At 39.9% G+C, this 21110-nt stretch overlaps 1 protein-coding gene across 3 annotated transcripts in view; it reads right to left on the reverse strand.

Annotated features, from left to right (window-relative positions):
* Positions 1-318: 318 nt before the first annotated feature.
* Slc30a6 (solute carrier family 30 member 6) overlaps positions 319-21110 on the reverse strand; it is a 34030-nt gene continuing 13238 nt past the window's right edge. For 2 of the 3 annotated variants that reach the window (XM_048353176.1, XM_048353177.1), the window contains 10 exons: positions 20525-20590; positions 15992-16072; positions 15188-15223; positions 13035-13129; positions 9416-9464; positions 8656-8775; positions 5456-5558; positions 3736-3783; positions 2504-2572; positions 319-974 (listed from right to left, as the gene is read on the reverse strand). In XM_048353176.1, the coding sequence (XP_048209133.1) occupies positions 474-974; positions 2504-2572; positions 3736-3783; positions 5456-5558; positions 8656-8775; positions 9416-9464; positions 13035-13129; positions 15188-15223; positions 15992-16072; positions 20525-20590 (1168 nt within the window). In that variant the 3' untranslated portion in view covers positions 319-473. Of the gene's footprint in view, positions 975-2503; positions 2573-3735; positions 3784-5455; positions 5559-8655; positions 8776-9415; positions 9465-13034; positions 13130-15187; positions 15224-15991; positions 16073-20524; positions 20591-21110 lie in introns of those variants that run through there. The other variant, XM_048353178.1, reaches the window with a different exon arrangement.

The raw sequence follows: 21110 nt of genomic DNA on the forward strand, positions 1-21110 counted from the left end.
AGAAGAACCTAAAATAAAAATTTAGCAATTAAGTTTGGAAAAGGTATAAAAGAGACTTCTACTTTTACAGTAGACATTTTTTCCCTTTCCAAAAGTACATATTATTCTCAAAGCATATTCATAAGTTTCAGTGAGTATTGTATTCTCAATATGGTGACAGATCCTCGCGACCAAGTGACTCTCTTAGAAAGGGAAGGTCACATGTCATTGTAGTGATCCACAAAGATAGCAAAAGTTCAAATTTAGAGAAACGCACTTTCCAATGGAAGCCTAGTTAAAGCCTAAAAAATTTCCAAGGATCTCACCACCACAAAGATGTTTTATAAAAATAGAGTTTATAGGTTTCATGAAATGTGAACAAGTCTATTTTTCTTTGACATTTAGTGTAAATGACTGAACAGTCAACGCGAAGTTATATTACTATGTAAACTGGAAGCCAAGGAGTCAGTATTCTTCATAAAAATGAGATTACATCACGGTCTTGGTTGTCCAGTTCTATTATTATTACCATATCTATGTGGCAGATTTGTAAAACCAGTCCTGAATCCTTGGGTTGCTCCAATTCCTGGAACTCCAAGTCCTTGATTAAGCATGTTGCTATAATGTGTGTGTCCATGATTAAGACCGAAGCCATAAGGCCTTGTCTGTGTGTTCAGAAGAAGAACTGGATTGACATTTTTTCCAGGCGTATTAAATGAAAACTCTGGCGGCGGACTACTAGATTTAGCTGGAGTTGATGTGACAGGGGTCACATCATCAGTATTCTTTAAAAGAGGCATTGGAATGATATGATGGTCTGACAAGTTCAGGACATTGGCTGCAACAGGCCCAGACAGTAAGGCAGGTCTAACCCAATCATCCTTGAAAATCTGAACAGTCAGAGTAGACACAAGTGTGTACAGCCTGTTGGTAACATGGGCAAGAACCATTTGTTCATTCGCATCTCGTCGAATTCTTACATGCACCGATCCAGCCTAAAAAGTAAAAAAAAAGAAGAAAGACAATGCTTAGAATTATATTACTGAAAATTTCACTAAAAATGAATAAAAGATGTGGTTAGTATTTGATATTTTCTTTTCTTTTTGGTGTTGTATAAGGGCATTAACCCATAGCCTTGTTTCTGCTTAGCTTTTTTACTCATGATAGGTGCTTTACCACTTCAACCACAATTCTAATCTGGCTTTTTGTTGGCTATCTCCATGGAAACAGAATCTTATGGACTTTTCTGCATGGACTGGCTTCAATCTTCAGTTCTCAGCCTTTTGAGTAGCTAGAATTACAAGTGTGAGACAATGGTTTGGTATTTTCTTTCTTACTTGTTTTTTGGCCAGTCCTGGGGCTTGGGACTCAGGGTCTGAGCACTGTCCCTGGTTTCTTTTTTCTCAAGGCTAGCACTCTACCACTTGAGCCATAGCGCCACTTCTGGCTTTTTCTATATATGTGGTGCTGAGGAATGGAACTGAGGGCTTCATGCATGCAAGGCAAGCACTCTACTGCTAAGCCACATTCCCAGCCCCTGGTTTGGTATTTTCTTTACAATAGGAGAAAGCTTAAAGTCTTGCTGTTTCCTAAGGACTGGTAATTATCAGAGTTAAAAGTGAATAAAATTGCTGGGCACTGGTGGCTCATGGCCTGTAATCCTAGCTACTACATACCAAGACAGTATAAGGAATTTCAATAAAAGTTGGGCTGGAGATGTGGGGAAAGAAAAAGTACCAGAAAGGATAATTTTGAGCAAAATATATGGGTATCTGAAATACCATAGTAAAACACCTTGGTAAAATTAATACACACTAGGAAGTGGAGCTGTGGCTCAAAGTAGTAGAGCACTAGCCCTGAGCAAAAGAGCTCATGGATAAGCACCCAGGCTCTGAGTTCAAGCCCCACAAACAACAACAACAACAACAACAACAACAAAGAAAATAAATGCAAGAATGTAAAAACAGACTGAAGGGGCGAGGCACCAGCAGGAGCTAGGAGGTCTAACATAAAGGGTGAATGAGGATGAAAGTGGTTCAAGTAGTATATTTGTATGTACGGAAATAGAACAATTAGCTAGGCATCTTTGGTGCTACTACTCAGGAGGCTGAGATCTGAGGATCAAGTTTTAAAGCCAGCCTGGGTAGGAAAGTCTACTCGACAATTATCTCCAAATAACCACCAAAAGCTGGAAGTAGAGCCATGGCTCAAGGAGTATAGCTCCAGCTTTGAGAGAAAAAACTATGGAATAGAGCCCAGGCCCTGAGTTCAAGCTCCAGTATTGGCACAAAAATCAAACAATTAAAAAGAAAAAAGAATGAAATGTGTTGAAATTGTCTTCAGAAGAGGGGACGGGATTCAGGGAAAGTGACAATGATTATTGGAAATTATAAAGGGAAAGTGAAAACGGAGTGAGTTTCATTCTGATACATTGTATACATGGAAATGTCACAACTTGTACAACTGTTAGCTAAATAAAAATTGTGCGTTCAAATATAACTAAAGTAATATGTTGAAAACATACCAATGAGCCAAAACCTAGGGTCCAAAAGTGTTCGTTTCGGACTTCTAAAACACCATCCAAAGTAGACACCTAATCAAGAACATAGCAATAGGTTATTAGTATCATCCGCATTTGACATATACAACACAGTTCAGTCACACTATAGACGCACAGTTTGTATCACTTTTGTTTGGTTTTGTTTTTTTGCCAGTCCTGGGGCTTGAACTCAGGGCCTGAGCACTGTCCCTAGCTTCTTTTTGCTCAAGGCTAGCTAGCACTCTGCCACTTGAGCCACAGTGCCATTTCCAGCTTTTTCTATATATGTGGTGATGAGGAAGCAAACCCAGGGCTTCATGTATACGAGACAAGCACTTTACCACTAGGCCATATTCCCAGCCCCCTTTCCCCTTGTTTACTGTTTCTTTCTTTGCATCTCCTTATAGCAAGTCCCTATACATCACAGGATATTATTTGGATACAAACTATTGGAAATCCCACGGCAAAGTAGGCAGTGTGTGGTGTACTGGTACAGTGGCATAGGAAGTACAATAAGGCTAGGGTTCACAAGCTATGACATACTGATTTGGAAAAGTCACCCTTGTGACTAGAATTTAGAACAGTCTCAACATCTAAATAATTCTGTCATCTTATTTCTTCATCAGTTAGCAGGTGGAGATTTTGAATAAAAGTCAAGATGTTTGATGGTGAAGTAAATTAACATGTAAGCGTAGGCACTGTCTTTCTCAGGGTTTTAGATACAGTCAGAAAAATCACAGCATTTACATAGCTAATAGGTTGGTCTTAAACCATTACATTCTATACTTATTTCAAGTGAATTTGGTGTCCAAAGTTTGGAATTCCTCAAATTTTTCTTTCTTTCTCTCTCTCTTTTTTTTTTTTTTTTTTGCCACTACTGGGGCTTGAACTCAGGGCCTCAGCATGTCCCTGAGCTTCTTTTGCTCAAGGCCAGCTTCTACCACTTCAGCCACAGTACCACTTCCAGCCTTTTCTGTTTATGTGGAACAGAGGAATCAAACCCAGTGTTTCATGCATGCTAGGGAAGCACTCTACCACTAAGTCATATTCCCAGCCCTATTTTTTTTCTACCACATTATTATTTGATCCTACTATGTTATTATAAAGAACCCAAAGTCCCCTAGAATAAAATTCTATGTAGGACTGGATAAAGTTTCACATGTACCCACCCTTTCAATTCGTAACATAAATTCAAATTATTTTCAATTTCATCTTACCTCTCTGATCAGTTTATCCAACTGACCAATGACATGTGGTGGTGTTGTCTGAGGATAAAATAAAATAAAATATGAATAACCAAGGGAGCAAAACCTTTTGCTGAAGTGGTCCTGAAACCTAATGGATTTTAAACCAATTTCTGCTGACCCTACTTGTTTTTCTCAAAGAAAAGCTATGTTTAAAACCAAGTAAGAGGGGCTGGGGATATGGCCTAGTGGCAAGAGTGCTTGCCTCGTATACATGAGGCCCTGGGTTCAATTCCCCAGCACCACATATACAGAAAAATGGCCAGAAGTGGCGCTGTGGCTCAAGTGGCAGAGTGCTAGCCTTGAGCAAAAAGAAGCCAGGGACAGTGCTCAGGCCCTGAGTCCAAGCCCCAGGACTGGCCAAAATAAATAAATAAATAAATAAAACCAAGTAAGACTTGAAAAGTCAATCAGCCAGCTGCAGTGGCTCACATCTATAATCCTGGCCACTTAGTAGGCTGAGATTGGAAAGATCAAGGTTCCATACCAGACTGTGAAAAAAGAAAACAAAACAAAACACCAAGGGCTCAAGTGGTAGAGTGCCTGACCAGTGAGTACAAGAACCTGAGTAAAAACCCAAGTGCCACCCAGCAACCATGAAGAAAAGCGCCAACCATTTATTTTTTTTTGCCAGTCCTGGGGCTTGAACTCAGGGCCTGAGCACTGTCCCTGGCTTCTTTTTGCTCACTCTACCACTTGAGCCACAGCGTCACTTCTGACTTTTTCTGTGTACGTGGTGCTGAGGAATCAAACCCAGGGCTTCAATTATACGAGGCGAGCACTTTACCACTAGGCCATATTCCCAGCCCCCCCCAAAAGAAATTGTTTATGATTAGAAAAGGAATATTTTATACTAGGTATAGCACTATAAAATGATTATCATTATCTTACTATTTTTTATTTTGTGCTGGAACTTGGCTTAACCCTACAGCCTGCACTCACCCTTAGCTTTTTCACTCAAAGTTGTAGCTCTCCGACTAGAGCCACAGCTTCAATTCTGGCTTTTTTGGTGGTTAAGTGTAGGTAAAGAGTTTCACAGACTTTCCTGCTCAGGCTGGTTTTGAACCTTGATGCTCAGATCTCTGTCTCCTGAGTAGCTAGGATTATAGGTGTGAGCCACCAACACCCAGTTTCATTATCTTATTGCTATCCTTGCTTTGAGAGATGGAGCCTGTACCCCTATGTTTTAGAAAAGTCATGAGGTAAGAGACAGAAAGAAGATCAGTATATATATATCTCCAACCCAGGAAAACCACTTTGCTATAAAGGGGTTGCTTGGTTACAGGTGTCCCTATTGTTTCAATAGGTAGCAATTTGTCTTTTTCAGGTCAGAAATTTAAGTGTCATTGATTCAATAGGAAATAAGAATAGTGCAATAGTGAAGACATATTTACTAAGGGAAAAAATGATACCGCCTCAAAAACATAAAACAAAAAAAGAAAAAACTTTAAGTAAAATTGTTATCACTTAAAACATTACCAGAGGCAATAATTTTCAATTCATGATTTTTACATCACAGAAACATAGGAGGCTTCGTATCTATTTTATGGGATAATGGAATTTCAGCTGGTTCTTAAGGTATAAATTCCAGAGACTACTGTTTGATAACATTTCTCACTGGGCCCTCTGAGTGCTAAATATCGCAGTACGGTGGGGGTCGTGGCAGTGCACATGTGCATGCTGAGAACCTTACCTGGAGCAGGACTTTGCCACTGTACACACTCATGGGATACATTGTACCAAATGTCATCAGAGCAATAGCTATCGCAGAGGCAGTGTCTACAGCAAAATAATTGCTGAAAAGAAAAACAATTCCAAATGTGAAATATATGTTTCCCTGGGCATCTTCCAATTCAATCTACTAGACAGTATATTTAAAGCAAGAGGACTATGTTTATCACAAATGGTAAATACTAGCAAGGTGCTGGTGGCTGGCCCCTGTAATCCAGCTATCTAGAAAGTTGAGGATCAAGGTTCAAAGCCAGCTGGGGCAGAAAAGTATATGAGACTCTCATCTCCATGTAACTATCAAAAAGCTGGAAGTGGTGCTGTGGCTCAAGCAGTAGGGCCCCAGGCTTAAGTAAAAAAAGCTAAGAGACAGTACCCAGGCCCTGAGTTCAAGCCTCTATACTGGAACAAGAATTTAAAAAAGGTAACACGCCAGGCACCTGTGGGTCATACCTATTATCCTAGCTACTCAGGTGGCTGAGATCTGAGGATTGCAGTTCAAAGCTATCTTTGGACAGGAAAGTCTCTGAGACTCTTATCTCTAATTAACCACCTAAAACTGTGGCACCGTGGCTCAAAGTGGCAGAGTGCTAGCCTTGGGCAGAAGACCTCAAGGACAGCACCCAGGCTGAATTTAAGCCCTCTGACTGGCAAAAAAAAAAAAAAAAAAAAAAAGGTAATTCCTAGCATGGGGAGTTCCTTAAAGGAGAAAAAATAAAAAAGAAGTCTTTTTAGGATCATTATTATCAGACTTTGGTGGAAAAATGATTATATTAGTGTGGACAGATCATGAAGAAAGAAATATGAGCATTTCCCCACTACATATATTTCAATTTATTTGTCAACTGGGAAGATTTCAGATATATCAATTTGCTTGAGAAAGACAAACACCTTCAGCACCTAATGTCTGTCTGACACAGAGAGAGACTAATGGATTTCATCAGTGATTCCATCACTTTCCTATAATCAACCATTGTTTCAATACGAAGTTACAAAATTCCCCAAGAACTTCACAAAGTTAAGATTCTCCAGTAATATTACAGCAACATCAGGGCTGAAGTGCAACATTTCACCAGAAGTTCAGCTTTGATAAACTATTAACAAGAGGTACCAAATAGCTGATGGTTACAAGCTGATCTTCCTTTTTTTCTTCTTTTTCATCATTCCCTTTTTCTTGGAATAGAGACATAAGTAAGACATAGTCCGTGGTTCATAAAAGCAGGACTATAAAAACATGACATAGAACTTTGGGTGTTAAAGTATAAATCTCTACAGGATTTCAGATGCACAAAAGAGTGACAAGGCTACCTGCAGGTGGGGACAATCCAGAAAGGCAAAATATAGACTAGCAAATAAGTCTTCAAAGATGAGTGAGATAAAGGGAGGAAGAATTCCAGACAATGAGAGTAAAATGCACAGAGTAAGAAAAATCTCACACAGCAGTAACACCACAAATATTACAGTGTAGATACATGGACAGTCATAAAGCTGATAGAGATTTGACCTCACAAGAGTCCATGCTACTAGTTTTTACAAATATGCAAATAAGAGGGGTTTGAAATGGAAAACTCCTATGGGCCATTTTCAATGATCACATTAACAGTGAACTAACTAGAAGCTAACTACAGATAAGTAAGGATGAAAATTAAGAGGATCCACAGAATACTTTATGCCAAAAAATGATTATGGCCTATTTAAGAGAGAAAAATGGGAAGAGAAAACGAAGTACCAGCTGTGAGTGAAAAAGCCAAGTATGAGTGCAAGGACAAAGGAACAATGCTATTCCCTCTGATCATATGAAATAATGTTTATCGAAATGAAAACAAAAAAGGACAGGGGTGTGAGTTCAAGTGCCTGTAAAGGTACAAAAAAGAAAAAAATAAACAAAAGAAAGAAAAAAAGGAAAAGAGAGATTTACCGTATAATTGAGCATTTCTACTTCTGGGTAATATAATCCCAATAACTGGAAGCAGGGACTCATTCGAATATTTATATACACATGTTCATAGTGGTAGTATTCAAAATAGCAAAAAAAAAGAAAGAAAAGAAAATGCAAACAACTCAAATATGGTCCATTAATGATGAATGCATAAAGAAAATGAGGTATGTATATATAATGAAATGTTACTTGGCCTTAAATAGGAAATTCTGACACAGACACTGAACATAGACATTGAAGTATATGCTTTAAAATGGTTAGAGCATATCTTATACATATTTTTTCTGCATTTTGGTGTTTTGGTATTAGGGCTTGAACTTAGAACCCCATGCTCTCAATTGGCATTTTTTTCTCAGAGCTGGTACTCTACTATTTGAGCCATGCCTCCAGTCTAACATGTGGCTAGTTAACTGGAGATGAAGTCTCTTGGATTTTTCTGCCCTACTTGGGCTGGCTTCATACTTCAGTCCTCCAGTTCTCAGCTTCCTGAGTAGCTATGATTACAGGCATGTGCCACCTGCTCCCAGCTCCTAAAGAATGTATTGGAATAAAGAGCAACAGTATTCACTGGCCTGGAAATGCTAGAGAAAAAAAAGAGTTATGGTAATGGGGAAAATAGGTTCAGTTGAAGTATCCCTCAATACAAATTAGGAAGATAAGATCTTTTGGAATTCAATAGAAATGTGTGCTAAACATGAGGATTTGGGAATCTTCAAAAAAGTAGTAAATAAAATTAAATAATTGTATATAATTTTTCAGAAACACATACAAACTAATAATCATAATAAAATAATGATGAAAGCGGCCAGATCCTATTAAACATCAATATATAAAAGGTAACGAGAATCATGTCAAAAGAAGTTAAAAGCTAAGGTACAATGCTCTGAGTTCAAGCCTCAGGACAGCACCAAAAAAAGGTACAGTTAAAGCAGCTCTAAAGACTATTTTCAAGAAATTTTGTTTTAAAAGTTGCCTCACACCTACTTCTTCTCGTCCCTCTCAGCAACAGCAGCTGGAACTTAGTTCACTGTCTTCTGTTTTACTCATCAGGTTAGTAGTAGGGAATTAAATCATTTTCCAGTTTGCATTATAGATTGTGGTTAGAAATACTGATCCAATCACCTTAAGTTTTCAAATGAAAACAACAGAGGACAAGACCTGACCAAATTTACATAGATCATAAGCCAAAAATTCAGGCATGAGAAAGAAATATAAAAAATACTTACTTAATTTCAATAAGCAAGTACGTAATACAAAGAGCAAATGCTCCAGCCAGATCAATCAAAACAAATGGGTTCATTCGGGGAAGAAAGATACTGCTAAGTCCTGGAACAATTCCACACAAGCTATAAAAAACAACAATAAAAAGAGTATTAATTAGCAGAACTCACATAACACAAATAAACTTCTAAGGAAAATAATTTCATTTTCCTACACATTATCATTATTTAGTAGCTGCACAGAGGAGTTACAATCTGTACGAGAAAAACACTTCTTAGAAAATGCTACCTATTCCTTCCTCCTCATTTTCTCCCCTCCTGTCCCTACCCTCAAGTTATGCACTTTATTTCTTAAAGAAAGAAGACAGGACTTGGGAACAAAGCTCTCTCACTTGCAAAGGTAAATTGAAAAGAAGATAAAAGTCTGACCTGTGTGATTTGTGCAGCAATCTCAGCAATAAATAATTTTAAGTTCCCCAGATAGATGCATTTCTTTTCTTTTTTTCTTTCTTTCTTCCCCCCCCCCCCCGCCCCCCCAAGTCCTGTGGCTTGAAATCAGGTCCTGGGCTCCAACTCTGAGCTTCTTTTTGCTCAAGTCTAACACTCTACCACTGTAGCCACAGTGCCACTTCCGGCCTTTTCTGTTTATGTGGTGCTAAGGAATTGAATCCGGCAAGCACTTTACCACTAAGTCACATTCCCAGCCCCAAATGCATTTATATATTATTTTTAAATTATCATATCAGAAAACTTAGGAACACCTTACCTTCGGCTAAGATCTGCAACATGCTCTTGAAGCCAGCTCGTACTAGCAGCTTTAAGAAGAAAACACTTAAGTTATCTACATAGAAGAGTATGTCACTATTAGTAGTACTTGAGTTCTTCTAGATGTGTGTATGTGTGTGGGGGTGCATGGGGCGGGGGTGTGCGCGCGTGCACCCACGTGCCAGTCCTGGGGCTTGATCAGGGACTGGGTGCTGTCCCTGAGCTTCTTTTGTTCAAGTCTAGCACTCTACCACTTGAGCCACAGTTCCACTTTCAGCTTTTTTGGTAGCTTAGTAGAGATAGGAATCTCACAGACTTTCCCACCTGGGCTGGCTCTGAAGGGCAATCCTCAGATCTTAGCCTCCTGAGTAGCTAGGATTACAGGTGTGAGCCACTGGTGCCCAACTTGAGTTCTTTCACTTTTAAAGCTAGGTTTGAGCCCCACAATGGTGGTTTATATCTCTACTCCTAGCTACTCAGGAGGCTGAGATCTGAGTATCGTGGTTTGAAGCCAGTCCAGGCAGGAAAGTTTGTGAGACTCTTATCTTCAATTAAGTACCACACAACTGGAAGTGGGGCTGTGGCTCAAGTTGTAGAGCACTAGCCTTGAGCAAGAAAACCTCACAGACACTATGCAGGCACCGAGTTTAAGCCCCAGAACCAGCACACGTACACACATACAAAGTAAGGTTTCGCATTAACTATATAACATTAGAAAAAACATGCTACTACTCCAATCTAGAGCTTTTCCTTTTTGTCTCCTTTGGAGAGTTTTTTTTTTTTTTTTTGGCCAGTCCTGGGCTTTGGACTCAGGGCCTGAGCACTGTCCCTGGCTTCTTTTTGCTCAAGGCTAGCACTCTGCCACTTGAGCCACAGCGACACTTCTGGCCATTTTCTGTATATGTGGTGCTGGGGAATTGAACCCAGGGCCTCATGTATACGAGGCAAGCACTTTTGCCACTAGGCCATATCCCCAGCCCCTCCTTTGGAGAGTTGACCTGAAGGAATTAACTTATTTATGTCATTTAATATTAAACTGAATTTTTTTGTTTTGTTTTGCTAGTCCTGGTGCTTGAACTCAGGGCCTGAGCACTGTCCCTGGCTTCTTTTTGCTCAAGGCTACCACTCTACCTCTTGAGCCACAGCACCACTTCTGGCCATTTTCTGTATATGTGGTGCTGGGGAATTGAACCCAGGGCCTCATGTATACGAGGCAAGCACTCTACCACTAGGCCAGCTCCCCGCTAAATTCCCAGCCCCCTAAATTGAAGATTAAAGGTTCTTTACACAGTAAAACATCCTTTCTAACCAGTGTGCTGAACATCCATTGTAGATAGAACAACAGTTAATTCTTTCAGGTCTCAGAGAAGCTAAGTGGCAATCTGGGTCCATTCAAAAACAACTGGCAACGACTGTCCCTGGACAAGTAGCCTCCGGGATCAAGTGTCCTCTTCCACTGACCATAGGGTACCCTGGAAAATCTCATTCTCTTATGTGTATCATAATGTAAAAGTGACTGGTGGGGCTGGGAATATGGCCTAGTGGTAAAGTGCTCGCCTTGTATACATGAAACTCTGGGTTCGATTCCTCAGAACCATATATATAGAAAAAGCCAGAAATGGCACTGTGGCTCAAGTGGTAGGTTGCTACCATAAAACAAACAAACAAAAAACACTTTAAATCTTCTTTTTTTCTTTTCTTTCTTTTATTATTAATATTATTATTTTGCCAGTCCTGGGGACTGAACTCAGGGCCTGAGCACTGTCCCTGGCTTCTTTTTGCTCAAGGCTAGCACTCTACACTTGAGCCACAGTGCCACATCTGGTTTTTTCCATATATGTGGTGCTGAGGAATCTAACCCAGAGCTTCATGGATACGAGGCAAGCACTCTACCACTAGGCCATATTCCCAGCCCCTCTTCTTTTTTCCTTTTTTTCTTCTGTCCACTACTAGGGTTTGAACTTAGGGTCTCAAATTTGCTCAGTGTACCTGCTGGGTTGGTACTCTATCACATTCAACTTGGTTTTTTTCTAGTTTTTTTTTTTTTTTTTTTTTGCCAGTCCTGGGTCTTGGACTCAGGGCCTGAGCACTGTCCCTGGCTTCTTCCCGCTCAAGGCCAGCACTCTGCCACTTGAGCCACAGCGCTGCTTCTGGCCGTTTTCTGTATATGTGGTGCTGGGGAATCGAACCTAGGGCCTCGTGTATTCGAGGCAGGCACTCTACCACTAGGCCATGTTCCCAAGCCCCTCTAGTTATTTTAAAGATGAAATTTATTGAATTTTTCTACCCAGGCTGAATTTGAAGCTCAAACCTTGGTCCTCTAGCTCCTAGTGAGGCTAAGGCCCAGAATTACAGGCATGAGCCACCAGTGTTGGGTACTTGTACTTTCAACCTATTGTCAAACATAACATCCTGGGAATTTACTTCATTAATAGAATGCAACTACTTTCAATCAGCATATGACTTGTTCTAAATAAACTACAGCTTGAAAAATCTTCATATGGACTTTTTTCAAGATAAACTATATATCTACTTAAACTTTCACATTATTTGGTATATGTAATTTTTCATTACATACAATTCAATGTTTAGGTCAGATGTACCTATTCTTTTTTTTTTTTTTTTTGCCAGTCCTGGTACTTGAACTCAGGGCCTGAGCACTGTTGCTGGCTTCTTTCCGCTCAAGGCTAGCACTCTACCACTTGAGCCACAGCACCACATCTGGCTTTTTCTATTTATGTGGTGCTGAGGAATTAAACCCAGGGCCTCATACATGCTAGACAGCCACTCTACTGCCAGACCATATTCCCAGTCCCCTTATATATTATTTTTAAAGCTCAAACTAATGATGTTTTTATTATCCCCTGCTTAAGGAAGACATGAGAACCTTTGGGATACTTCTTCCTACTTTTCTGGATGTATTTACTCTCATTGATTTACAAGTTAAAAATGCAGCCAGGTACCAGTAGGTCATGCCTCTAATCTTGGTTGCTCAGGAAGCTTAGACCTGATAAATCAAGGTTCAGCCAGTCTGGGCAGAATAGTCTTTCAAGACTCCATCTCCAAGTAATCAACAAAATGTTGAACTGGAGGTATGGTTTAAGTGGGACAGTGAAAGCCTTGAGCAAAACAAGCCCTGAGTTCAACCTCCAGTACCATCACAGACACGCATATATATCTATTTGTTCAACAAGCCGGGCACTGATGGCTCACACCTGTAATCCCAGCTACTCAGGAGGCCAAGATCTGAGGACCATTGTTTGAAGCTAGCAGGGGCAGGAAAGTCCATGAGACTTTTATCTCTAATTAACCATCTGAAAAACAGAAGTGGAGCTGTGGCTCAAAGTGGTAGAGTATTAGCCTTGAGCAAAAAAGCTCAGGGACAGAGAGCCCAGATCCTGAGTTCAAGCCCCACAACTGTCCAAAGAAAGAAAAAGCAAGGGAAAGGGTGACATTGTCCAAAAAGAAATATTCTCATTACCTAACTTATGTAAGTGTAACCCCTCTGTACATCATCTTTATAACAAAAATAAAAATTATTTGTAGAAAAAAATAACAAAGAAAAGCCTTTTCATAAGAGATTAACTGTACTTTTTATTAATAGTAAATGAAAAACATACCTTCAGAGACATAAGCAAAAGGTTTATTCCGAATAGAAAGCATGGTGAACAGGTTGAAAGAAAGAGCCACAAAAGTACCAACCAATAATCTTCCCCTAAAAAGAACAATAACATTCATCTTAACTGTTTTTTCTTGGTAATATCAACATGTAACTTCACAAGGGACAGAAATTAAGATATTGGAAAGGGCTGGGTGCCAGTGGCTCACTCCTGTAATTCTAGCTACTCATGAGGAGGATAGAAGTTCAAGGTCAGCTTGGACAAGAAAGTTGGTGAGACTCGTCTCCAATTAATTACCAGAAAAAGTCAAAAGTGTAGCTGTGGCTCAAGTGGTAGAGTTCTAGCCTTGCGCAAAAATGCTCAAGGACAGCACTCAGACCCTGAGTTTAAGCCCCAGGACAGGCACAAAGAAAAAAAAAAATAGATCGGAAGGGTTTAGGATGGTCTGCCTCAAAGGTTTGGTATTTGCAAGGCAGAACTTATCTCAGTCTCTAGTCCCATGTCCTGTCTGCTACTGCTCCAGTTTACACAGAACAAAAAGGACTTTCTCATCACTAACAACAACATGTAATGACTGCCATACAGCTGTACAGATGTTAATGGCGATTTGGACAAACCAGACTTCTCTGAATTGATCACAATAGGAAAGGCCCTTAGAGTTGGCAACTGTGTGGGTAATACAATTATCTTTTCTGCAGATGCTAAAAATTTTGGAGGTTAAAGTTGAAACTACAGAAGATTAGAGGGAGTTGGTCTCTATAGTTTTCATGTGTAAATCATGAAGGACTAAAGGCAAAGTGGAGGGGCTTTCTAGTATATTTAATGTCTAGAACTTGAGAATTGTTAAGGATGAAAAGGAATATTTTGGATTTGGAGATTTTATTTTTGTTTTCAAATGCTAGTAAAAATGTATATTACCATACTCAAAATTCTGCTATTGTACAAAGTAACTACTACTTAATCATTGGAATTAACCTTTTGGTTTCCTTTCTTTTTCAGGTAATGAGGACCTAACTCAGGCTTGGATTTACTAGGCAAGTGTTCTTCCTCTGAGCTTAATCTCCACCTCTGGATTTGATCATTTGATCTTAATCGTAAATAATATATCAAAAATAATATCTTGGGGCTGAAATATATATCTATATCTATCTAGATATAGATAGATATAGATATATCTATATCAGATAGATATAGATATATATCTCAGTGGCAAAGCGCTTGCCTAGCAAGTGCAATGTCCCGGGTTCGATCCCTAGTACCAAAAAAAAAAAAAAAAAAATATATATATATATATATATATATGTATTATCTAAGTTGGGGGGCTGGGAATGTGGCTTAGGGGAAGAGTGCTTGCCTTGCATGCATGAAGCCCTGGGTTCAATTCTTCTGTACCACATACATAGAAAAAGCCAGAAGTGGCACTGTGGCACAAGTGGTAGAGCACTAGCCTTCATCAAAAGAAGCTCAGGGACAGTGCCCAGGCCCTAAGTTCAAGCAGCCAGGACTGGCAAAAAATAAAAAATAAATAATATCTAAGTTGGGCCAACAGTGGCTCATGCCTGTAATCCTAGGTAGTCAGGAGGCTGAGATCTGAGGATTGTAGTTCAAAGCCAGCTGGACAGAAAAGTCCCCAAGAGACTCTTATCTCCAATAAAGTATTCAAACAAACTGGAAATGGTGCTGTGGCTCAAGTGCTAGAGCACTAGCCTTGAGCACAAAGAGGCTAAAAAAAAAAAAAATGGTAGTAATATCTAGCTGAGTGCCAGTGGCTCAAGCCAGTAATCCTAGCTTCTCAGTAAACTGAGATCTAAGGATGGTAGTTCAAGCCAGTTTATGGCAGGGAAATCCTTGAGACTCTTATCTCCAATTAACCAGCAAAAAGCCAGAAGTAGAGCTGTGACTCAAGTGGTAAAGCCGTAGCCTTGCATAAAAAAGCTCAAGGATGGCACCCAGGCCCTGAGTTCAAGCCCTAGTATCCACACATGTACATGTATACACACACACACACACACACACACACGTAAATAAATAAATAAACAAATATTTTAGGCTGGGAGTGTATATCAGTGATAGAACTCTGGCCTTGCATGCATAATGCCCTGGGTTTGATCTTCAGCACTGAAAAAATTAGTATTAATAAAATAACATCTTACGTATGTATCTCAGGCTGCTCCAAAAAGCGTTCTACACTGAAAGAAAGAAAAATACAATAAGTAAATCTTATAAATTATAAAACTGAAATCCTAAGCTGAGCACCTGTGGCTCACATCTGTAATCCTAGCTACTCAGGTCGTTGAGATCTGAGGATCAAGGTTCAAAGCCATCCTGGGCAGCAAAGTCCATGAGACTCTTATCTCCAATTAACCACCAGAGAAAGAGAAGTAGCACTGTGGCTCAAGTGGTAGAGCTCTAGGAAGAGCTTAGGGGCAGCGCCAAGGCACAGTGTTCAAGGCCCACGACATATCCAAAAACAAACAAACCTGAAATCCTGTATGAAATATATTAAGACATGTCCACTGACTCTCTTTCATCCATTGCACCTGACTGAATTTAATAATATCAAGAAAGAAAGAGAAGTGAAGAAAAAAAGAAAAAAGTCTGAAACAAGAGGAAACTTCACTATCAAAACTCCAGTAGTTCTCATCTTAATTTGCACAGCCTTCAAACCAGATGTGTTCCCAAACTACCAAAGTGGAACTTAAAATAATATATGCAAGGGGCTTGGAATATGGCCTAGTGGCAAAAGTGCTTGCCTCATATACATAAAGCCCTGGGTTCAATTCCCCAGCACCACATAGATAGAAAACGGCAAGAAGTGGCACTGTGGCTCAAGTGGCAGAGTGCTAGCCTTGAGCAAAAAGAAGCCAGGGACAATGCTCAGGCCCTGAGTCCAAGGCCCAGGACTGGCAAAAAAAAAAAAAAATAATAAATAATAATAATAATACATGCAAATGTACCTTTCTTTTAATATAAACAGAGCTCCCAGTTGTGCCAAGACAGTAGAGGCAAATACAGCCAGGACTTCTAATCTTTCAAACCTGAAATAAGAAAATGAATTAGATCACCAAAACTCTTTCAACCTACAAACCAGTCTCTCTAAAATATGTTTACTTTATTCACTCATTTAATATACGAACATGTAGTCCACTAAAAGCCAAATACTATTGTGATAGACTATGGAGTTTTTAAGAGGACAACATACAATGAAAATAGAAAATTTGAGCCAGGTGCAGGTAGGTGACTTGTGCCTATAATCCTAGCCACTCAAGAGGCTAAGATATGAGAATCAAGGTTCGAGCCAGCCAGAAAAGTCTGAGACTCTTAGCTCCAATCATCCAGCAAAAAGCCAGAAGTGGAGCTGTGGTTCAACTGGTAGAGTACTAGACTTGAACAAAAATGCTCAGGTACAGGACTCAGGCTCTGAGTTCAGACCCCAGTACGAGCACTCAAGAAAAGAAAATTTTAAAAAGAGTATCTCAGGAGGCTGAGATCTGAGGAACATGGTACAAAGCCAGTCTAGGCAGGAAAGTCTCCTAGACTCTTATTTCCAATGAACTATCAAAAAGTCAGTGGAACTTGAGCCATAGCTCAAGTTACTACTTGTGCCCAAAGCACCAGCCTTGAGCAAAAAAGCCAAGGGACAGAGCTCAGGCCCTGACTGCAAGCCCAGGTACTGACAAAAAAACATTTTTTTTTCTCTTTATTCAACATAATTTCCAGGGCCTAGTCATGGTCCTAATTAGAAGTCACCACTATCAGAGCAGGCACCAGTAGCTAATGCCTGTAATCTTAGCTACTTAGGAGGCTGAGCTGAGGATCAGTTCAAAGCCAGCCCAGGCTGGGAGTGGAGCTGTGGATCAAGTGGTGGAGTGCTAGGCTTGAGCAAAAAAGCTCAGGGACAGCACTCATGCCCCAAACTCACGTCCCAGAACTAGCACGCATACAAAACACACACAAAGAAAAGAAAAAAGAAATACCATTATCATAATACTACAGTCTCTTATTTCAATGTATATTGAACGTAATTGTTAGTGATTTATAATCCCTAAATAGAGGTCAGGAACTGTCTTATTATTATAAATTTTCCAACAACACATAGTGAAATGTTTCCTAATACAAATTTAAATGCTTAAAATTCTCAAGGAAATAACCTTGGAGGTTCAGAAAAGATCATGATGTAATTAAGGTAAATTTATTACAATATTATTTGTAGAGTATTAGCCTTGAGCAAAAATGCTGAGGCCCTGAGTTCAAACCTCAGGACTGACTGGCACCCCAAAAAAAAAAAAAGGGGCTTTGCTTTCCTATTCACACAAAGAACCATACCCTTTTATGACCTTATCTCTAGTCCACAGTAACCTATCTAAGATTGATGTCTGTGCCGAGGAGGTAGCTCAATGGTAAAGCATGTGTGAGATCCTGGGTTCAAATACTTAAAAAAAGAGGCTGCCTGGCACCGGTGGCTCACACCTGTAATCCTAGCTACTCAGAAAGCTGAGATCTGAGGATTGCAGTTCAAAGCCAGCCCTGGCAGAAAAGTCTCCAAGAGACTCTTATCTCCAATAACCACTTAAAAACCAGAACTGGTGCTGTGGCTCAAGTGGTAGAGCACTAGCCTTGAGCACAAAAGAGGCACAGGGACCGTGCCCAGGGCCTGAGTTCATGCCCCAAGTCTGGCAAAACAGAACAAAACAAAACATCTCTAATATAAAAGAATATCTTTCAACTAAACTAAACAGAAACGAAATCTCAAATTCTTTGTCAGTTCATTGGTAAATCCAAAGTCTTAAGATAAAACTCCATCCTTGCTGGACTGCTCAGGGTGCCAGACCTCATCCATTCCAAAATATGCCTGGTGCTATCTGTCCAGCCACTCCTAGACCACCATTTAGTACTATGAGACCAGCTTCTTCACAGGTTCCACCAGTCATGTCCACACAGTGTGTTGCTAACACATCAACACAAACAATGGGTCCACATTCTGTAGCTGCTGCTGCAGCAGCCACTCCTGCTGTCTGCACCGTTCCCCAGTATAAATATGCTGCAGGAGTCCGCAATCCTCAGCAACATCTTAATGCACAGCCACAAGTTACCATGCAATAGCCTGCTGTGCATGTACAAGGTCAGGAACCTTTGACTGCTTCCATGTTGGCATCTGCCCCCCCTCAAGAGCAAAAGCAAATGTTGGGTGAAAGGCTGTTTCCTCTTATCCAAGCCATGCACCCTACTCTTGCTGGCAAAATCACTGGCATGTTGGGCTGGGGATATGGCCTAGTGGCAAGAGAGCTTGCCTCGTATACATAAGGCCCTGGGTTCGATTCCTCAGCACCACATATACAGAAAATGGCCAGAAGTGGCGCTGTGGCTCAAGTGGCAGAGTGCTAGCCTTGAGCAAAAAGAAGCCAGGGACGGTGCTCAGGCCCTGAGTTCACAGCCTAGGACTGGCAAAAAAAAAAAAAAAAAAAATCACTGGCATGTTGTTGGAGATAGATAATTCAGAATTACTTCATATGCTTGAGTCTCCAGAGTCTCTGTGTTCTAAGGTTGATGAAGCTGTAGCTGTACTACAAGCCCACCAAGCTAAACAGGCTGCCCAGAAAGCAGTCAACAGTGCCACTGGTGTTCCAACTGTTTAAAAAATTGATCAGGGACCATGAAAAGAAACTCGTGCTTCACCGAAGAAAAATATCTAAGCATTGAAAAACTTAAGTATTATGAAAAAACATTGCAAAATATAAAATAAATTTTAAAAAAAGGAAAGGAAACTTTGAACCATATGTACCGAGCAAATGCCAGGTCTAGCAAACAGTGCTAGTCCTAGATTACTTGATTTAAGAACACCAAAAACCCTACAAAGGGGCTGGGGATATGGCCTAGTGGCAAGAGTGCTTGCCTCGTATACATGAGGCCCTGGGTTCAATTCCCCAGCACCACATATACAGAAAATGGCCAGAAGTGGCTCTGTGGCTCAAGTGGCAGAGTGCTAGCCTTGAGCAAGAAAAAGCCAGGGACAGTGCTCAGGCCCTGAGTCCAAGCCCCAGGACTGGCAAAAAAAAAAAAAAAAAAAAAAAAAAAAAAAAAAACCGACAAAAAATAGTAAAATATAAAAACAAATTAGTGTTTTATAGACCCTGGGAAAAAGAATTTTCAGCAAAGTACAAAAACTTTAAGCATTCCTTTCTTTAATGTGGAATAGCTCAGGATTCAGTTCTAAGTAACAGACTTGATAACTGTGCGAGGAAACGTAATTTGGATTATAAAATTCTTGTTTTAATAAAATTCCTTAAACGGTGAAAAAAAATATAAGACTCTATCTTCGTCAATTCATAATATTAAATATCATTTGAAATACTAAAGAACTGCACGGCGACAGTGGTTCACACCTATAATCCTAGCTATTCACAAGTTTGAGATCTGGGGATCAGGGCTCGAAGCCAGCTTGGGCAGAAAAGTCTCTGACACTTGTATCTCCAATTAACAGCAAAAAGATGAAAGTAGAGCTGTGGCTCAAGCAGTATTGTACTAACTTTGAGCAAAAGAGTTCAGGGACAGTGCTCAGTTTCTGGGTTCAAGCCCCAAGCCCGACACCGAAAATAAAATTAAAGAATTACTATGATCACTGTATGTTAGCATTTCTTTCATAAAATATAAAAAAACAGTGCAAACATTTTACTATGATTTATATTTTCAACATTTATGTTTCTTTTCTAGATTCCTCCTGGATGTTTTCAAGGTAAGTGGGATAAACTATCCCCTGAACCCTTGCCCCACTGGGGAAAATGTTTTATTATCTATGATTATTATTTGATCAACAGGTCCCTAAGCAGGCAGCGTTTTTATTTTTCCAAACTTACTATAGCCAGCTCTTTACGGCACTATTATTAATACTATTATCTGTGCCAGTCCTGAAGCTTGAACTCAGGGCCTAGGCGCTGTCCCTGAGCTTTTTTGCTTGAGGCTAGCACTCTACCACTTGAACAACAGTTCAAGCTTTTTTTTTGGTAGGCAGTTGAAGATACGGGTCTCACAGACTTTCCTGCACAGGCTGGCTTTGAAGCACAGTTTTCAGATCTCAGTCTCCAGAATAGCTAGGATTACAGGTATAAGTCTGTTTGCTTGTTTGTTTTTAGTTTGTGGGAGTTACGGATCTCTCAGAGGGTCTGGGAATATGGCTTGCCAGTAGAGTGCTTGCCTAGCATAAATGAAGACCTGGGTTTGAGTCCTCAGTACACATAAACAGAAAAAGCCAGAAGTGGCACTGTGGCTCAAGAGGTAGAGTGCTAACCTTGAGCAAAAGAAACTCAGAGACAGTGCCTAGGCGCTAGGTTCAAGCCCCAAGACTGGCAAAAAAAAAGTCTCTCAGACTTTCTTGCCCAGACTGGCTTTGAATGTTTAGATCTCAGCCTCCTGAGTACCTGGATTACAGGCCCGACCACACTATCATCTTAACAACCATAAGTTAAGCAGAAAATACAAGAATTTCAACTTACCCAAATGAATAGACAGGGCTAGGTTTTTTCATCATTACCCAGTAGCTTATTAAACATGTTATTAAACTAAGTAAAGAAAGGAAAAAAGAAATTTAGCATTAGAACCAGAGCTAGAAGAGAACATTCTAAGACACATCATGGTTTCAGAATTCCTAAGTGCTGAAAGTTATCAGTGTTTGCATAGACTAAGTTAATAGATTATTCAACTAACTTACAACCTAGTCACAATGGTCATCCTAACACATGGTATACATGGATGATGTAGTTATAATTCACAAAGATATGTTATTCACCAAGTTATAAAGTTGATGAACTATTACTAATTCATCAAGTCAGTTAAATAAAACCTAATACTATGCTTTCTATACAGTTGTCCTGAGAACAGAAAAGACAGAAAATAGTAACAATGGTAACATATAAAACTTATACTATTTTTGTTTACACAGACAGACACACACACAAAGACAGACAGACACACACACAGAGACACACACACAGAACACACAATGGCTGCAGATTTAGCTCAACTGGTAGTGTCTTCCCAGCAAGCATAAGACACTGAGGTTCAAGCCCCAGTACTACCAAT

This window comes from Perognathus longimembris, chromosome 8 (assembly GCF_023159225.1).
Source record: "Perognathus longimembris pacificus isolate PPM17 chromosome 8, ASM2315922v1, whole genome shotgun sequence".
Classification (NCBI taxonomy): Eukaryota; Metazoa; Chordata; class Mammalia; order Rodentia; family Heteromyidae; genus Perognathus; species Perognathus longimembris.